General features: G+C 31.9%; 1 protein-coding gene across 2 annotated transcripts in view; it reads left to right on the top strand.

Moving 5' to 3' along the window:
• LOC126741968 (dedicator of cytokinesis protein 1) overlaps positions 1-20592 on the top strand; it is an 82905-nt gene that overhangs the window by 40100 nt on the left and 22213 nt on the right. For both annotated transcript variants that reach the window (XM_050448456.1, XM_050448455.1), the window contains 8 exons: positions 4743-4898; positions 4961-5175; positions 5228-5468; positions 9098-9532; positions 15518-15772; positions 15840-16176; positions 17055-17289; positions 20402-20559. In XM_050448456.1, the coding sequence (XP_050304413.1) occupies positions 4743-4898; positions 4961-5175; positions 5228-5468; positions 9098-9532; positions 15518-15772; positions 15840-16176; positions 17055-17289; positions 20402-20559 (2032 nt within the window). The remainder of the gene's footprint in view (positions 1-4742; positions 4899-4960; positions 5176-5227; positions 5469-9097; positions 9533-15517; positions 15773-15839; positions 16177-17054; positions 17290-20401; positions 20560-20592) is intronic.

Genomic DNA, 20592 nt, shown 5'->3' with positions numbered 1-20592 from the left:
AATAATCGTCTTTTATTAAAAAAAAAAACAACAGATTGACAAATATTACAAATGAAAAAAAAGTCTAGCCTAAGGCTACTCAAACTTAACCCTAATAAAAAAATTTCGGTAATCATATATAAGAAAAATAATATAAAGATGAAATATTATAAAGAAAAAATAGTTCCCACTAAAACAATACTTATACCCAACACGGGGGAGATATAAAACTCACACCAAATCAATACTGTACACAAACAAATACCCTTGTATGCAATCGTATACAACCATCATGTCACCTCTGGAGCACGATACTAATGATTTAAGAAATAGGAGCTCAACTGTTCTCTAAACAAATACAACCTAAGACCTGACTTAAACTTAGTTAAATTATGAAGTAGTAAATCATTGTTTGGCAAGGAATTACATGTTTTAATCGCTAATTAATTATGTCGAGGAATAATATGTTTAAATTTATTTCTGGTATTTATATCATGGACGTTCAAATTGGTTTTATTCTTTAGAGATTTAGATATGAATTTTGAATTAGGAATTAAACCATGCATAAAAACACCCAAATGTTGAGTTCTACGATTTGACATATTTTACCAGTTCAACTCATTAATTTTATGTGATACGTGATCTGATTTTCTTAAATTAAAAATTAGACGAATACATGTATTCTCCACCTTTTGAATACGATATTGTTCCGCTTGACGATGACAAGGGCCATAAATAAAATCAGCATAGTTAAAGTGGGAAAGTACAAGAGTTTTACATAACATTCCCATTAACTTGGTACTTCTATTGGAATATAATTGTTTTAGCGATATATATGACCTTTGTAGAAGTTGCTTAACATGATCGGAAAAATTAAGCTGACAATCAAGTATAACACCCAGATTACGAGCAGAATTACAAAATGGTAATATTTGGTAATCTATTTTGATTTTGATATTTTTTAAATATTCGTTTTGATTTCTTTTGCCAAACAGCAAAAGTTTTGATTTTGATGGATTCTGTTCAAGGCCGTGTTTTTTAGAGAGACCGTTTAGGTTGTTTAGTTCATGATTAATAGTTTCGTTACAAGTAACAAAGTCTTTTGAAGGGAAGTACATCTGGGTATTGTCAGCAAAAGCTTGTATCTTTCCGACATGAAGAGAGCTTATAAGTTCACACGTGTAAATAATAAAGAAAAGGGGACCAAGGATAGAGCCCTGAGGTACTCCTGATAGTATAGCACTAGACTCCGAGTACACACCATTAACAAACACTTTTTGTGACCTGTTAGTTGTTTTTAATACTATTGGCGGTATTCCATCAGAGTGACTTGCTAGTGTGAACTTTTTCAAGATCTCTGACGGCAGACTGTCTGGAATCGAAGAAGCAAGAAGCCTTCTTAGCAAACTCGGTGTTTTGCGTTGTGGATCTGCGGTAGAGTTTGATGTGAACATCTAACCCAGCAACTTTGCCTTTTCCATTGCAATGGAACCATCTTCCCTAGTCAATGATGGATTTTTTTATCTGTAAAAAACTGCTTTTTACTGCAGATTAGAACATCTTGATCCATTTGGGCAATTGAGAAGTTTGTTCTTTACTCTCTCATTATATTTTTCTTTGCAGGTATCGAACATCTGTTTGCACGTCATTTCTCAATGCAACAAAGTTGATACGATTTGCAGGGCTTGGGTCTTGGCGCTATTTGCGATAAGTAGCATTTTTGTGATTAACTGCCTTGGTGCAACTTTTTATTGAACCACGGTTTTGTGAACTTTTTAGTATTGTTATTGTATTAACTAGTTGTTGGCGTTGTATAGAAATTTGGCAACTGAAAGTGGAAAAGTAAGTTTTAAGACTTTGCATTTTCTTCCATCCTAAGGAGAAAGAAGAGTGAGTGTGATCCTTCTAATGACGAGGACAATAACATAGCAAAATATGAAAACATTGAAGGGGAAGATCAACAGCTGGGAGATAAAAAATTCTTGTGTTCTACTAAGAAGGAAAATTTTGTTCTTAGAAAAAACTATACTTTCTGAAGTAAAACATATTATTCAGTGAAATCTATATAAACGGTACTCCAAGAACTCTCTTCATATCTTTCTTCATATAGCCAATTGCACAAATAAAAGACCTGGAATCATGTAAAAATCATACAAAAAAATAGAAAGGACCAATTCCAAAGAAATAATGCTAGTATAATATTATAAAAAGACAATAAAAAAAAACTATATCCAGGAGTAAATTTCAATTACTTTTATATAAAGTGTATTTCAACGAACCTGACAAATTCAATAAACTACTATATGGACGAAGTACTATCGTGTTTCAAGAAAAGTGTGACTCAGCGTTTCAGAATATCGACCAATCAATTGAGACATTTAAGGGTAGATCAACCATGAAACAATACAAGGCAGTAAAACGTGGAAGTAAAATATGTACAAGATGTACTTCTTTGACAGGGTACGTTTATGACCTAAATAATTATAGTGGCAGGGAAACAGAAGTCACTGAAGGAACCCTCTGTAAACGTGTAGTAAAAAGGCTGAATTCTTCCATTCGCCAAACGCAAATAAAAATGTAGTTCTATGTTTTGACAGATTTTTAGCAATCAAGTTAATAAGTGATATTGAATTTGCTGCAGTATGTAAAACCGTAAGGATTTATTAATTAAAACTCGCAAGGAGGTAATCCCAAATAAGATCTAGTAATCGAGTAACTGTAGCTACTAGATGGCAAGATACAATATTTTATTTTGATTTTCAACGATTATAAGGCCATAACTACAATTCGAAAAAAAAATTAAAGACATATTAAGAGTAGAAGTTCTATGTCGGCGTGACCTTACCGATGACATGATTTATTTATACATCATTGGAAAATCTGCAAAGGAATGGTGAAAAGTGTACTACAAATCACAAAAAACTACTTTCATTAAATATATTGTAAAACTAGCGCATTCAGTGATAGTATATGGGAGAACTGGTAACAAGAAGGTGCTCTTAAAGAAGAATTGAAAAGAGAAGTTTTGTGCAGGATCTTTATTGTGAGTTACCATTGTGCGTAGATTGTTTTACGCCATATCATACTTAAGTTGAATAACTGTTGAGACAAAATGTATGCCGCCAGAAAACCCTGTTTGAACATAAGTGTCATGCCAAATTTTAAAAGAGTAATCTTAAAAAAAGTAATCCGAATTGAAAGGGCCAGGAAAAATTTATCAATCATATAGTAAGGAAGCAATTTTCAATATTTCAACGTTTAATCAACTATCTCTTAAGTTTTGCTTAATATTTATTTGATAATGATATATACAGAATGGCCTCTTTCTAATTGTTTTACCAGGGTAGGCTGATGGCCAGTCAATCCCAGACTTGTTGATGGAATCGTTACCAGTCTTTTTTGTTTAATAAATCACAATTGTCTGGTGAACTCCTGAATGTTTGGAAAGAGAGCTATATTATTGTGTCAACCAATCTGCTGGGAATTATTGCAAATGAGCAACATAGCTTTGTCAAGGGACGTTATGAATATATTGTTTTTTGAGCGCGTAGAAAGAAGGGCTATTGGGTAGATGTTATCTTTATAGACTTCTCTAAGGCGTTTGATAACATAAGTCATTAACTTCCTCGTTCAAGAGCCATGAGTTTGAGTGAAATATCCGAAAATACTTTGCTGATATGCTTGTACTATAAGTTAATATAATATAAATTGCATCGTTTCTAATATGAGTAACTATGATTATATCAACTTTGAAAAAAATCGTTATAGAATTGATAGTATCATTTAAGGGTTGTGATATTTCTTTTGATCACCTTTTGAGATTAATTTCCTAATAAAAACAAAAAGCAAAGAAAATGATGCATTTAGTTTTAGTTGTTTTTCTTCTATATCAAGAAAAAAAAATATTTTTCTTTCGTAAATTCTCAATAATAATATGCGTCGTTGGATGGAAGTACTGAATAACCCAAGCCAACTCAATCCAACCGTGAATAAATTTGACTACTGAGAAAATACTGTTAGTCGAGAAAAATGTTGTTCGGTAGAAATAATATTCGAGAAAATGGCTGCGGGAGAATAGTATTCGGGAAAACCACAACTTAGGAATTCCAAAAAACATAACTTGGGAATCGGAATTCGGGAAAACGGGCTATAATGGATTGTTCAACTTTGTTTAAATAAATTTTGCTTAAAATCCTTGTTCTTATACTAAAAGAGATTTTTAAACTAGAAGGTTTTTTCTCTTAGTCAGACAACAATACTGGGTTACATTATCCTTGATACCTGGTTCACACTTCCTGATACAACCCACCAGGCTGACGATCGAATTTTTACTGTAGCTTCGATTTACACAATGCATATTACGCATGGCACATTCCTTCATAAGTTATCTTAGGTTAGCTGCTAAAATGTGCAACAACAAACAGGTTATTACAGGTTTGGTATTAAAGCTAAGTCACTAAGAAAAATTTAAATACTTTTTTTGAGATTTTTTGAAATATAAACAATTTTTAAAAAGTGATTTTTGAATCCATTTGCAATATCTTTTATTGGTAAACGCCATAGATATGACAAAAAAGTGCTTTTTCAGTGAACGCACTAGATTCGACGTTGTAAATAATCTAGTGCAACACAAACGCTTCTAACATTTGTATCATCATAAGCTTCCAAGGCAGCATATATATAAAAAAAATTAGGCAGAAACCTTGACAACCTTCCAATTTTGTTAATATAAAAACAATACAAATTTGTCCCTATTTTTATAGGTTGAATTATGCATAAAAATTCTTAGCGATATTATGGAGCTTTTGTTCCGAGACGATATAGGGCCTACCTTCAATGATATCACGGAAGTCATACACACAGATCTCAGAACCATTATACAAAGCCATATTAAGATGGAAAGAGAAAACCCGCAAGCTGTATGTACTTCATCACTCAAAAGGGAATAAATTGTTTATCAACTACCAAATACGGTTTTTAGACTCATTTGGTGGCAGTAATGCTCGACGTGTTCAGGCAAATGACCAAAGATCATTACGACATGTATATGGCAAAATTCACTACGGATTTCGATAAATTGGACTTTCTGATGGAGATTTTGGTGGTGTTTAAAGAACTAGTTAACAACTCTGTATTCCCAAAAGACTGGTGCGATATGATAATGTTACAAAACAGTATTATTTTAAAGTCATTAAGGTAAGATTTTATATTTGGTTATTAATTATTAATAAATCGCTTTCAATTTTAGATTTTTTTCTGAAACCATTCGCGATCGTTTTTTCGATAAATTCGAGCACGACGCCTGGAACAACTTTTTCCATTGTGCCATTGCGTTTATGACACAGGAACCCCTTCAATTAGACAAGTTCTCTTTTAATAAAAGAATGCGAATTATGAATCAGTGCAATAACTCCCGTATGGAGAGGGATATGAGGCGAGAGATGGGATTTGAGATTAAGAGTATGTGGTTTACTTTGGGACAATATAAGGTAATAAGAGCCTTTAAATTAAACTTTTTAACAGTATATCTTGCAGGGTTGTGATTTAATAACGGATAAATTCAATAAAAGAGGGGGAGGGGGATTTTTTGTAAATCCTAGGAGAAATCGATTTTATTTTTGGATCGGAATGTTTTGACATCAAATATGAACATACAGGGTGCCGCAAATAAGTGTGACAGTAAACATATTTTTTTTTTTAATTTTAACCTACTGTGCATTTTCGGATTTCCAGAAAACTCGAGACGTGTTTTATGTCCTATACACTTTTATCTATACCTATACTATCGGACAAAAAGTAGAGAAACTTTTTAAAATTCCTTATATTGTAAAACCTTCTGTATTAAAATTACTTTTTCGTAAAAATATTATGGCTCTTAATAACGCCGTTTTTTCCCATCACTTTCCACATTCCTTTTATCAGTTGTTTATTTATAGTATGAATCGAAGTATTTTAGGTTGGACATAAATGGAGAAACTCACATAAGAATTAACCAAGTTTATTTCGCTTTACGTGACATCTATTAATAGTTTTTTAGTGAATATAACTCGAAAAATTCATCCATTTTCCCAAAGATGCTCGTCATACGTTTTTATATAAAAAATATATTCCTACTATGTGCTGAGGATAATTTACTATTGACCTAGATATATCAGCAGGATAACGACCCTAAACATAAATCAAAGGTAATTCAAGAATGGTTTTTACCAGAAAAGATTAGGGTTATGGACTTTCCTGCATAAATTCCTAATCTTAACCCTATCGAAAACCTCTGGGAGGAACTAGACCGGTATATAAGACAACATCAGATCAGCAATAAAAATGATCTAATAAAAGTTTTGCAAGAATCCTGGAATTTCATTGAAGATGAAATCATTGAGATGAAATCATTATGAAACTTTTGGTATCCATGCCAAACCAATATCGCGAGGTTATTGCCAATAAGAGATATCACTCCCACTATTAATTTTATTAGTTTAGAAATAAGTATTATGTTGAAATATTTAGCAAAAAAAATGGTTTCTCTGGTTTTGTTCCTAGAGTATTTGTTCATTGAAATAAAATCTTTGGTTTTCGTTATATAGTTTATAACTTTACCGAAATAAAATATAATTTTTAAAAGTTTATAAACTTTTGTCCGATAGTGTATCTTCAACTGTTTACGAAATAATTACGTAAAAATAATAATTATAACACTTTATTGCAACATACATTGATAAATTACATTCCTTATTCTTAAATTTTATTTTATCAAATGCTGGAAGTAGCCGCCTTTAACAGCTTCGTAGATAAATTCGTGCTGTACATTTTCAATTGTGTCTGGAAAGATAGTCTTAATTACATCATGAACGATCTTTAAGGATATCAAGGGTAAGTGGCTTATCTTTGCACACTTCATTTTTGACATAACCCCAAAGAAAGTAGTCCAATGGATTAAAGTAAGGTGACCTAGGGGGCCACTCTGTTGATTCCCGTGAGTATCCACCGGTTTGGAAAAACATTATCTAGGAATCTTCTAACAATCGTAGTATAGTGATACAGTATCGCCAGTGCTGGAATCAAGTTGTCTACTAAAAAGTCATGATAACTATGTCCCGTTAATCCCTGTCCATTCATAATTCTAAGGATTACTTTAACTCAACCAGTGTGGATTTTCAGATACCCAATACATAAAATGATGCCTATTAACTTGTTCATTTAAACAAAAAGTTGCCTCGCCTGTAATATTTATTTCACTAATCTAGGGTATTATCAATTCTTTCGCTCATGGTCTGACAAAACTCGTTTCTGCCATATGGATCATCTTCAAAAAGGTGTTTTTAGAGGTTCACAATTTTGAGTTGGCAACACTACTGTGTTTAACAACAGCTGATAGTTGCTTTTTGTTTAGTTTGTTCTGACATTTTACTATGGATAGACTCACACCAGAGCAACGCTTGCAAATTTTTGTTAAATTTTTTCTATGAAAATAACGGTTCTGTTCGTCAAACTTGTCGTGCACTTCGTCGATTTTAAGGAGTACAAAATCGTCCTTTAGAGTGTCTACTTCGAATAACAGTGGATTGTTTTCGGACCATGTTTACTCTTAATGATAATGTGCATCCCATGAACGACGCCGAACAGTCCATTGGTCCATATGTCTTCAAAAAACAATGATATTCAGAATCTTATTGTCAATGGTGAACAGTATAGGGACATGATAGGAGAAATTTTTTCGTACCTCAATTATGTACCATTAACCTTACTGACGTATGGTTTCAAGAGGACGGAGCCATATGACACACGGGTCGTGCTACAATTGATTTCCTCAAAGAAACTTTCGATGAATGAATAATTTCACATAATGGTCCAATTAATTGGCCAGCATGATTGTGTGATTTTACCCCATTGGATTATTTTCGTTGGGTTTATGTAAAGTCACTTTTCTATGGCGATAAACCAGAGACAATTGAACATCTGAAAATCAATATTGGCGAAATACGGCCGCAAACGCTGCGCATAAAGGCCGTTTCATTGATATTAAAAATATATTTCTTTGTTTTATTATAATTTAAACTCTAAGAGAGAGAAACATCCTTCGAAGTAGCTCTTAAAGTGATTGAAGTTTAGAAGTCTGCCACTTTTCCTCCTTTAAAAATTCTGTTACATTTGCTCTATAAAACGTGTTATCCAAACGTGGAGCTGAGTAATTGAGAGGTTCGGATTTACGTTTAATGAAACCATATCCAGTTTTTTATTATTAGGAACGCCATTCCTTCCTGCTCTGCTAGAATTCTTAACAGCTACTTACAGGTATTGTTGAAGATTATTCTAACTTTGTTGTATGCTCTAGTTTTCTCGCCACAGCCAAGCATAATTAATATTTCAATTCTTAGTTAAATGCATTAAATGCATTTGAGTTATATAATGCATTGTAAATATTGTCAATCAAAAATAGAATTTTAACTTTTTCAACAAAGAGGTAATTTAAATGACTACTGATAGCTTGTTGGAAATTCCGTTAGTGGCGACCACTTACTGGCCAGCTTTTGATTAGGGTACATCAAAACAAAACAATTTTTTGTCCAGTAAACATATGTCCGCAACTGAGCCGTTTGGGCCCTAGAGCAAAAAAACTGTTTGTTGTACTATTATTTTGCTCACTGAATCGCTGTTTGCAGTGCTCGCTTGTATGAAGTAGAGATAACCAAATTGTAGGCAAACTACTCATACAACCTTTTTTTCTATTCCGTCGCCTTGGAGAGACTAGAACACTAAGACGTCCTAGTGGAGCTGGTCGCCCAAAAACAGCTAGTACAGTTCAGCTTCTAGAAGAAGTATAACCAATCTACAAGTGTTCGTGTAATTGCTGATATCCAATTACACGATAGTATCATCTGCACTAAACCGCACTTCAATTCAGTTAATGAGCAAAATAATAGTACCAAAATCAGATTTTTTGCTCTAGAGCCCAAACGGCTCATTTGCGGACATATGTTTACTGGACAAAAAATATTTGTTGTGATGTCCTCTACCCCTCCCTGAAGTTTGTTTGTTTGAAATATACTTTTGGGATACCCCGTATACTTTATTTATTTTATCAGTATACAACACAACTTATCTATTATCTATATTTTAGGTACAATTCGTTCCTTCACTCGTCGGTCTCATCCTCGAAATGACCCTCATCCCCGAAAACGTCTTGCGCACAGTCACCATTCCCATCTTCTTCGACATGATGCAGTGCGAGTTTTACTCTTCTCGTCTTGAATTCGAAAGTTACGGAGACACTAAACGAGACTCCTCACATATCAAGGGCAATTTCCACGAATTCGAAAACGAGATGATTGTAAAGCTGGATGCTTTATTCGAAGGGGGCAGAGGTGATAGGGAGTATAAGGATTTATTTTTCACGATTATGAAAGATTTATGCGACAAACATACCACTATGAGGAAGGAGGGGATCGAGTTCGTTACGATAGTGGCCAAGCTGATGGAGAGGTTGTTGGAGTACAGGCATATTATTTATAGCGATAGTAAGGAGAGTACTATGAGTTGTACCGTTAGCTTATTGGTAAGTGGTTGTAACTACATTAGATGTTACAAAGTAATTTATAATAATTATTAAATGTTTAGGTATAGTAATAACAATTAGATATGCTCTTTTTTCGACCGCTATCATTGCCCTTTATAATATTTAAAAAAAACTGTCTACTCGTAATAGTTCAGACCATAAATCTAATAATGAAATGAAATATCTAATCATTAAATATCATCTATTTAACACCTGACTAGCTTGAAACGAATTTAGATACAATCCTATTAATAATAATATTAAAACTAGCTCAATTTTTTTAAAGTATTCTTACAAAAAGCCTTCAAAGTTCTTGCATATTTAACCCATTCAGTTGTACGTTCCCTTATCAAATAATGATTTTTGAATTGTAGCTGTTCTTACCATTAAAATATCAAAATTTTAATTTGATGCCAAATTGTGTTTATGCAGTCATGCACATTTTATAAATTGGAATCGTCCTTCGCTCGTTCATTGCATTTTTCGACAACGAAACATGTTGTTTCGAAACAAAATTAATATGACCTGCATTTTATATACCAAAAACCTCAAAATGCATAAAACCTTAGAACCGATCACCATATATTTTGTCTTCAAGCTATTTAATTCAATTTATTTTGACCAAGCCATTTGTACAATAATTGAACTTCCTTTATTGAAGATGGTGGTAATTTGCCCAAAATCTGTACCAGAATAGGAGATAAATTGTAAAAGCGAATAAATTCTAAAATGAATTGGTTAAACATATGTGTATATCATTAACATAAATGGCATACCACAGATGTCCCAACATACTTCCTTGTGACAGATCCCACATATTTTTTCCTGGAGATGACATATTATGCTCAACCTTAGTACAATGAAATTTATCACAAAACAATTTTACCGTTAACCAAAACTCTCTATTTTATTGTCGGCACGTGTTTCGGTAACGATGTTAGCATCTTCGGGAAAAGATTTTAAATATATATAGATAGATACTTCTTCTACCAATGAAATATATGCTTTAAAAACTCTTGTATACAGATTAGGGTATTACCTTTTACAACATACAAACTGCATTTCTGTGCAAGTATATCTCTGTCAATAGTCCCAAATGCAGGTTTTAGGTCTACAAATCCGCTTAAAGTTATTTTTTCACTAATATAATCCCTCCACTTGCAAAGTGCAAACATATTGGAGTGCTGACTCACACCACTGTCTGCTTCTGAATCCCTATTAGTCCTGATATTAAATTGCATGATTTTAAAAGTACTCTTGTTATTGCCTTGATACAAAAATGTCCAATATTTGGTCCACAACAGGTAATAAGTCAGAAGGTCACCTATTTCATAAAGTTAGACACTTTTGGAATAGGAACTGTCCTACTTTATTTATAGTGCTTGCCGGTTTGGGACTTGACTTAGATGTATTTGTTGAAATCGCTGTAAATGACATTGATATTACTTGAGGTATAGTTCCAATCATGTCCAATTAATGCTTCAATGATTTGATGGATATTTTCTGGGTTGAAATTACGAGGGTAACTTAAGAGTGAGACAATACCAATGCACAAATTTGAACACTGGTTTAGTACCAATGATTTCATGATGACTGATTTTTGAAAAATTCTAGAAGCTTCAATTAAGTTATAGTCATGTGTATATATGATCAATTAATGTTGCAGAGTGATTTGTAATTTGAGTCTCCTGAGAGACAAAGTGTTTAAGGCCCGCTGCTTGTATGATATTTTTAAAATTTCTTAAACCAATCAATAACTATTCTTTGGTCATATATTAATAAGTTGTTTAAATTGGATTTAACCCTAAAAAGACGCATATTATGTTGTCTAAAGTTTAGTTTTGTCTTAAATTTAGATAAATGTGCAAATACATAATCATTTAAGGGGTCCAAACTTTTATAGGATCTTAATATGTAGTAATTTAAAAAGCAGTATTTGTTATTTTTAAAACATTTTTTTATGTAGAAGGCAATTGTTATTGAGTCACATTTAATACATGCATTACCAAAATGTCTACTTTATATTATAGCAAATAAATAAGAAATATTTTTATTTTGATGACCGGGAAGAACTTAATTTGGAGAAACACTTACATGGAATTTATTTATGTGATCTATATAAAATAAATTAATTAATTCGTTCCTATATATCTAAATTTAGATAGAACATATTCATATGTTTAGTTTTTAAAATAAATTTTTATTTATTACTACTTTCATTGTACTTTGCACTTTTCACCGGTTTTCCAACTATCGCAATATAAGCAATAATTATTACCGCATTTTCATAGAATTCATAAGTACGGTCACTTTTTAATTTAAATGGCACTTTAAAAACTTAAAAAAGGATACTAGTATATTTAGATAATATTGATTTCATATTGAAAAAGTAAAATATATTGAGTGAAAGAGAGCGTATGTAAATCAATATGATGGTATTATAGTCGTGCCATAGATCTAAGAATTAATAAAATAAGTGTAGTGCTATATATTTTATTGAAATATTTTTACATATATTATTTTATGCTAATATTTTATTGAAAAATATGCAAAAATGTATATGTACCTATCTTTAAAGATGAATTGTAAAATAAAATTTTATAAAATAGCATAATATACAAAACTAGTTACAGATTTTAACACATAAATATGTTTAGTGCAATGCAAAATAAATATATGCAGTATTGTAATTTATACAACTACATTGACTATAATTCAGTTTCACTCATACGGTCGTCTTCTAAGTTGATAATTAGATCTATATTTACGTACGATTTTTCAATGCTTTAATATGTTTTACACAGTTTTCCCAACTTTTTCTGTTTATATTTTTAAATTCGGAGTGAATTAATTCTATAACGGAAGAATTTAAAGTTGGTAAACTTAATCGGAGGTGCCCTGTATATTATATTATAGGTATTTTTTCAACAAACTAATTTTATCCATACTAGATATTTATATAAATAAAAAACAAGAAATAATGGAAAAATAGTACCTATGAAAAAATAGTACCTATGCACCATTTTAATTGGTAGCAATGGCAGCCTTGCAAGGTGCACTCGACACGCGTGTTATGGGTCACTAATCACTTGACTAGCGGAGAACAAGAATAAAGCCAAGAAATAAAAATTGAGTTAATGTTTATTACATGATTCTAAAAGATTGATTGCATCGAAAGAAACAAATAGCAGTCGCTAAAACCACAAATCAAAAATTACGTATTTATACGTAATCGATAATCTTTTTATTTTTATAAGAACTGCGATTTTTGTCACCTCCGTTATCAACTGGTGATAATGGTTTGACACCGTTATCACCGTTATCAACTGGTGATAACGGTGGTGACAGGTGATCATGGAGGTGACCATATTTTGTATTTTCTAACTAAATGTTTATAGTTTAAGCCTACCAAGGTTAAAATTTGATTAAATAAACAGATGCTCCAACTTACAAATAACAACCCTTTTTATTTTATTTTTTCTTAAATTTAGACTAGGATGCCAAAGGCAAAGCGATCTTCAGTAGATGCAGCCGCTGAAAAGCGAAAAGAGCAAGTTCGAAAAATTAAAACGATTTCCCAATTAAGTAATAGAGAAAAAAAACCGTTCGCAAGATTGGAAAGAACGGGCTAGAAGATCAAGATTAAGAAAAAGGGAAAATGCAAACTTTCAAAAAGAATTGGCAGTTAATACTCCACCTGCAACTGCTTCTTTAATCCCAAGGCCGTTAGAATGGGTTCATAATGTAGAAGCTGGTCAGCAGGCTACTTCAAGTAGACAAAATGTAACTGGTAAAGATGTATCCCGAAAAAATCGAAAGAAACTTAAAACAGAGAATTGCAAGAAAAAGTGAAGGAGCTAACAAAAAAAGTAGAAAAATATAAATAAAGATACGCAAGGGCACAAGAAAAGTTAACGTGTAAATCAAATTATAGTCCAAATACAGATGTCAATAAACTTTTGAAAGATTCACGAGATGTGACAAAAGAGGTTAAGCGAAAATTGCTTTAAGTCATAACTAAACTGCTAAAGGAAAATTTTAAAACCATAAAATCGGTGAAGAAGAAAACAGATCTAGTTAGGTTGGTCAATGGAAAATTGGTAAAAAGGTACAGGTTTACTAAAACGCTTTCATTAATATCATATAGAAGTTTCAGTTTATTTCTCATAATAGGTTTTGTACTTTTTTTAATAAATTACTTAATTGTCCATTCCGTTATCGATCCTGTCACCTCCGTTACCACCTATTTTTTCTTTTTTCCAAAATTTCAATATATAAACAAATTAAGCATAACTTTCATATAAAAAAAGACAAGTACCATCTTGGCTATTCATAAACTCAATAAGTTAATTATTAAAAAAAAAAAAAATTGAGAATATGCCTCTAGTTTGATAATAGTTCATAAGCAACATCATTAAACAAACGATTTGAAAAGGAAAATGACAAGTTATTGAACGGATCGAGCCTAAATGCGATTCACTCAGTCCTATTGTTCGAAACTCGAAACAAGCGTTACTACGTGGTGTTTCTGTACCTGGATCCAAGTATAGCAAATATGGAGCGAAATAATTTGACATCTTGCAGAGCATGGAAATATAATTTAATTAATCTGTTATACATTTCAAGAAAGGTTAATTATTTCTACTTGAAAAATTATATTCGTTGATTCAAGTATAACAAATATTTGTGTGAAGGCACTGAAAATAAATTTTAGAGAAGATTATAATTATGTAATTATAATATCAGGAACTTAAAATTGATTTAACTGGAATATTTTCCTTAATCTTAAATATAGCTTATTCTTGAACCATTACAAATTTATTTTCAATTTTTAGACAAGCATTCTAGAAAGTAAGATTAAGGTGCTCAAGTCTTAATGTTGTTATTCAAACATAATAACAGGTAATTTAAGATAATTTTTTCAAAAATGTGTTTAGTTTTAAATATAGAATAGATTTTTTATGTGTTTATGCTCGTCTGTAATGTAAGTAAGTAAAATCCTAATTGCAAAAAGTACTTATTGCTAACGAATTGATAACATACTCAACTTAACTCTTTAAATCCAGTTTATTTATGTACTATGAAGTGTGTGGATGGCTTATAAAGGCCTGGTAATGCTCTAACTAGAGCGAAACACGTGCAGCCCGTTTATTACATGTTGTGAGACCGTGTGTTGACCCCTGTTTGTGTTTTTCTTGGTTTTCGTCAATTTTGTATGTTGGTCTCTTAGAGAATAATGGATGAGATTTTTGGATTTGAAAATGCTATTCAAGCTAAACCCATCCGCCACTACCAAAAGAACCTTTTTGCACGGAAGAATCTGCTGCTAAAAATATGGTTTCTTCAACAATGCTTCAAAACTTTTCGGTTTGACCCCGAAATTCATCAATCTAAGGTGTAAAACAAGAACGAATTAATCAAAAACTGCTGTGAACGTCGCCAGAACAACTTGGTTGAGGGAAGAAGTGAAGTGCCCTTATAGAACTTTAAACAAGGTGAACTCTTTACTAAAATACCTCTATAACACGTTAAACTCATTTTTAAGTCACTTGGAAGTTAGTACTTTAGACTGTTTATTCAGGGATAAATTAGAGGTTAGTTCTAGAAACACTTTAAATAAATTAAACGACTTTGTGTTTTTCTTTGTTTTCGTTAATTTTAACTCTTTAAGTTAGCACAAGTTTCTGTTTATGACCCCTTATGTTTTTTTTCTTCATTTTTTCTGTGGTTGTCTGGTTGCACTGAAGAAGAGACAAGTTTCGGCTGTTACCACCTTTACTTCAGCGGCTTCCCGTCCTACTGAGTATCCCAAAAAAATTATTTATTTACCATTGAACTCTCCGTGCTAGCTTTCTTTCTTTGACAATATTATGTACTTTTTAACAAGCACACAGAAAATTGTGTATTTTTTAAAAAATTGATGAAAATCTTAAAAATTCAATAATTATAACCAGGTAGCTAATAATTATAAATTTTTATTTTTAGGACTTTTACTCAAAAATCAACAAACGTGAAATGTATATTCGTTACCTGAATAAGTTATTCGACTTGCACCAAGAGCGCGACAACTACACCGAAGCCGCGTTTACACTTTTGCGACACGCTGAGTTGCTCAAATGGTCAAATGAACCGTTATCACCATTGTTAAAGAGCGAACGATACTCAAATCATGCTAAAAGCCATCGTGAGTTAAAAGAAGCTCTGTATTATACCATTATTGAAAACTACCGTAAGGGAAAGGTAATAATCATATTTATATAATGTAAAATTTCTTGTATGTACATCTATTATGATGTTTCAACTTCAGATGTGGGAATACGCTATAGATCGGGTAAAAGAGCTTGCAGAACAATACGAGCTCGAAACGTTCGAGTACGACAAACTCAGTGAACTTCATCAACGATTAGCAGAGTTGTATGATAGTATTATGAAGCACCCACGACCGGAACCCGAATATTTCCGAGTCGGATATTACGGGAAGGGATTTCCCGTGTTTTTGCAAAATAAGGTGTTCGTTTATAGGGGAATGGAGTACGAGAGACTTGAAGATTTTAACAATAGGATTTTGAATGAGTTTCCCAGGGCGAAGTTGTTAAAGGAATTGACCCCTCCAGGCGAGGAGGTCATCAATGCCGAAGGACAATGTATCCTTTTGATTATATTTACATTCTGGGTCAACTATTATCTTTTTAAATCTATTATCTTTATCAACAAAGAACGACGAATAATTCCTCTTCATCTCAAAAAAGTAAATTCTGTCCTAGGAATAAAGTACTTCACGTTAATATAAGACAAAAAAAATACATTCACTGCTCCACAATATCACACTAAAAAACCTTTCACATACAACTCGATTAAACTTTACAACTCCTTATCAGACGAAATAAAAAAATTCAATATCCAAAAATTTAAATATAAGGTGCGAGAAACATTATTCTCAAAACAAATTGGGCAATAGTGAAAACAAACTGTATACTATTGGGTGCGGCAGTTTGGGTTGTTGGCTGTTTGGATTCTGTGAATGGCTTGTAAAAATTAATGATTTTTTTTGTCTTATTTACTCTTTTTTGCTTAAACTAATGATTGTTGTACTTTTAGCGATAAGTAATTTTTTCTTGATTGTTGTCGTTTGTTATGATAATCGTAACTTAGTGGTAATTTAGGTCAGATGACGGCAATTCACGGGTTGAGCAAGAGTAGTCTATGGCTAGATTTGGATTTCACGAATCTGCCTAAAAAAAAAGAATGTATCGTTTCTTATTTTATAATTATTATAATATCTGCTAAAAATTTGTTCAATAACGGTATTATCTATCTATATCTTGTCAATTTACAGGCAAAGAATTTATCATAAGAAAATTTGTACATGCAAATATATTTCTAAAAAACTTCAGAAAACGGAGTTCAATAAATTTCATATCATGACTATGTCCATAAGAAAACGTGAAATTTGACCCGCCCTGTATATATGTACTAACATTTAATTAGAAAATTATGTTTTTTTCTTAACATATTATTTCAGTCATCCAAATAAACAAGGTAATTCCCTTAATGGAAGAGAAGAAGCAACGTTTTTCCGGAAAGCCGGTCTGTGAACAAATCGTGCGTTTCTACAGGGTGAACAACATAAAGAAGTTCAGTTTTTCGCGTAGGTTTGTGCGGAAAGACCCTTACATAGAAAGTGACAATGAGTTTGCGCATATGTGGCTGGAGCAGACCGAACTTGAGACTACTTACCCTTTACCTGGCATTCTCAAGTAAGTATGTAGTTCGTTCTTATAATAAAGTTTTAAATTTTGCATCCACTTGACGGTTGGATATTAAAAATGTTGCAATTATAAGCGTTTCCCTATCCACAGTGGGTATGTGCGGTAAGACGGTACCAACAAAATATTTATTATAAGTTTCTAATCAATATATTATAAAATATTTTCTGTTAAACCAATGTCTACATTATTACCTTCATCAGGTTTTATCTTTGTCTTTTTAAGTATTTTTTCTAATTTTCTTGTCTATATTTTAACCGAGATTTATGTCAAACAGTTCTACTATTTCCATTATTGTTGTCTTTTAGCTTAGAGAAAAAGTAAAATTTAAATAATTTTTTTCAACGGGTTATACAACTACTTAGCTACGTTCTACTAATCGTAACATTTTCAGGAATGGTTAGCTCAATTTTAAATCATATAAAAACAAATGCCGTGGGTGTTGGTTATATTTCGCATTAATGTTAAGGTTTTGTAGTCCTTTTATTCATATTTTTTACCTTACATTATAAACTGTTGCATTGAGTCATGTTATTTTCCAGACCAATGAAAAATATCAATTGGTAAACCTCTTTCTAAAATTAACACAAAAATTAAACACATCCACATTTAATGATCTGCATGTAATAAGGGTTTTACCTGCAATTCCAAAGATTTTTGAGCGAATACTTTACAGTCAAGTACAGTATTGGCCATAAAAGTTGGAACTTTTAAAAATTTAAAATTTTTCCAATGTTTTAAATTTATATTTTATTTTTGTACATCCAATCAATAAACATATTTATAAGTAAACAAAAAAGCATACCATAATTTCAACCTTATCTTGTTTCAGACAATAAGAAATAGTTTAAATTTTTGTGCTGGACAAAATGCTTGGAACTTTTTATAAAAGATACCTTTACAGGCAGTCTTTGACACACCAGTGTGCAAGTGGGTTCTTTTTATTTATTTTATTTTGTGTTACCATGGGAAAAGGCAAGGCCTATTCCAGCGACATTCGCCAAAATTTTAGATTTTTATAATCAGGGTGTTAGGCAGCGTAATATTGCTCAAAGACTAAACGTTCCTAAGAACACCGTGTCACGGATAATTAAGAAATATCGTATATTTGGAAATGTGGTACCAGGTAAAAGCACTGGAAGACCTAAAGCCACGACTGCCCGTGTAAATAGGCGAATTTAAAATATTCCGCAGAATGACCCATTTTTGTCATCCTCCAAAATTTTACAAAAATTAAATGAAGGTGAGCCTTCCAATATCTGTGCAAGAACGGTAAGAAGGCGATTGTGTTCTGGTGGACTTAACAGCTACAGACCTGCTAAAAAACCTTTGCTGCGGAAGAAAAATGTCAAGTTACGCCTACAATTTGCAATGGATCATCTTAACTGGACTGTACAAGTTTGGAAAAAAGTGCTATTCAGTGACGAATCAAAAGAGAAGAGATCGAAAGAGACAAGTTCAATCTGTTTTCCAGTGATGGAATACTTCATGTAAGACGACCGAAAGGTGAAAGACTCAAGAAAAAGTTTATCTGACCTACGGTTAAACATAGAGGTCAAACATTTGAGTCTATGCCAGTAAATTTTTTATTCCATGATAACGATCCAAAACATTCATCCACATTTGTAAAAGAATGGTTGGACCAAGAAAAGATCACAGTTTTAAAGTGTCCGGCCCAGAGTCCAGACTTAAACCCGATTGAAAATTTATGGGAACATCTGGATCGCAAAATTCGGGCATCTGGAACAGTCAAAAATGCTAATGAACTATTTCATAAGCTTGTTGAAGCCTGGACTCACATTGACAGACAAATAATTGAAAATTTGATTGAATCAATGCCCAGAAGAATGCAGGCAGTAATTAATGCTAAGGGTTACCATACCAAATATTAATTATAATATTATGGTTTCAATAAATTATGTTTTATGTCGTTTTTGAATAAAAATCATTTAGTTCCAAGTATTTTGTCCAGCTTTTTTTAAATTTTTATTCCGAACTGCTACTGGTGCTGAATTTTTGTCAACATTTAAATTAATTAACACTAGTTTTTCGTGTACAACAACTTTATAAAAGAAAATAAAATGCTAATTAAAAGGCACACAAAATATAATAAATTTTCAAAAGTTCTAACTATTATGGCCAATACTTTATATGGATATTGTACGATGAACGATTTAATTCCTATTACACAGAGCGCTTCAGGAAAATTTTAATATTTCAGTCGCATTGCCTAATGTTACAGATGACCTAATTAGAGTTTGGCATAAGAATATAATTTTCAACACCATCAATCATAATTTATTACTTGCTAAACTCAAATATTACGGATTTAACAATGATTTTTTTGTTCTTTTGCAATCATATTTAACCACCAGAAGTCAGTGCATATTCTCAGATAATAGATATTCAGATCAAATAAACATTATTTGTGGCGTCCCTCAAGGTTCAATATTGGGCCTTTGCTGATAACATTTAAATTTACTTAAGTTTCGAGGCAGAGAATTAAAAACGAATTTAATTAACAGAAAAGACATACCTCATCTAAATTCAAAAACTACACACTTACTCTCACTAACATAACTAAACAGTTTTAAAATATGATCTTTAAAACACCAAATGTCACCGAAACCGACTACATTTTATACATATTATCTTATAAAGAACCAAAACAAATACGATGAAAGAACAAAAATAAAAAAGTTTTTTTTTTATTATATAGGGATCGAATGGTCTCTGGTCGCTTTTGTTCTTTCGTGGTTGTATTTGTTTCGGTTCTTTATAAGATAATATGTATAAAATGTACTGGATTTCGGTGATATGTGGCGTTTAAGTTCTTGTTTTAGTCAATAACGGTACACGATGTTGTAGACATATTATATTTTATATTTTTATTTATGTTAGTAAGAGTAAGTGTGTAGTTTTTACATTTAGATGAGGTATGTCTTTTTTGTGATATTCTGCGATTAATGATAAATAAAAAAAAATAATCCTTTTACCCTAATTTTTATTAACACTCAGCCACTACTTCGTATAACGACCTACATATAGTCAAAAAGTAAATTCTTTAAAGATAACTAATAGATTTTTACAATGTCTTTTCCAGGTGGTTTCCTGTAATATGTTCCAACCGACGGGAGATCTCACCTTTGGAGAATGCCATCGACACTTTAGACAAAGCAAACAAAGAACTCAGGGGCTTCATAACAATTTATAATAGAGACAAGACTGTTCAAATAAATATACTTGGGATGACTCTTAATGGTAATTAATCCTAACATAAAACCCACACGGCGC

Source organism: Anthonomus grandis, chromosome 11 (genome assembly GCF_022605725.1).
Source record: "Anthonomus grandis grandis chromosome 11, icAntGran1.3, whole genome shotgun sequence".
Taxonomy (NCBI): Eukaryota; Metazoa; Arthropoda; class Insecta; order Coleoptera; family Curculionidae; genus Anthonomus; species Anthonomus grandis.
The sequence above is the reverse complement of the archived record's forward strand: the minus strand, read 5'-3'. Positions and strand labels throughout refer to the sequence as shown.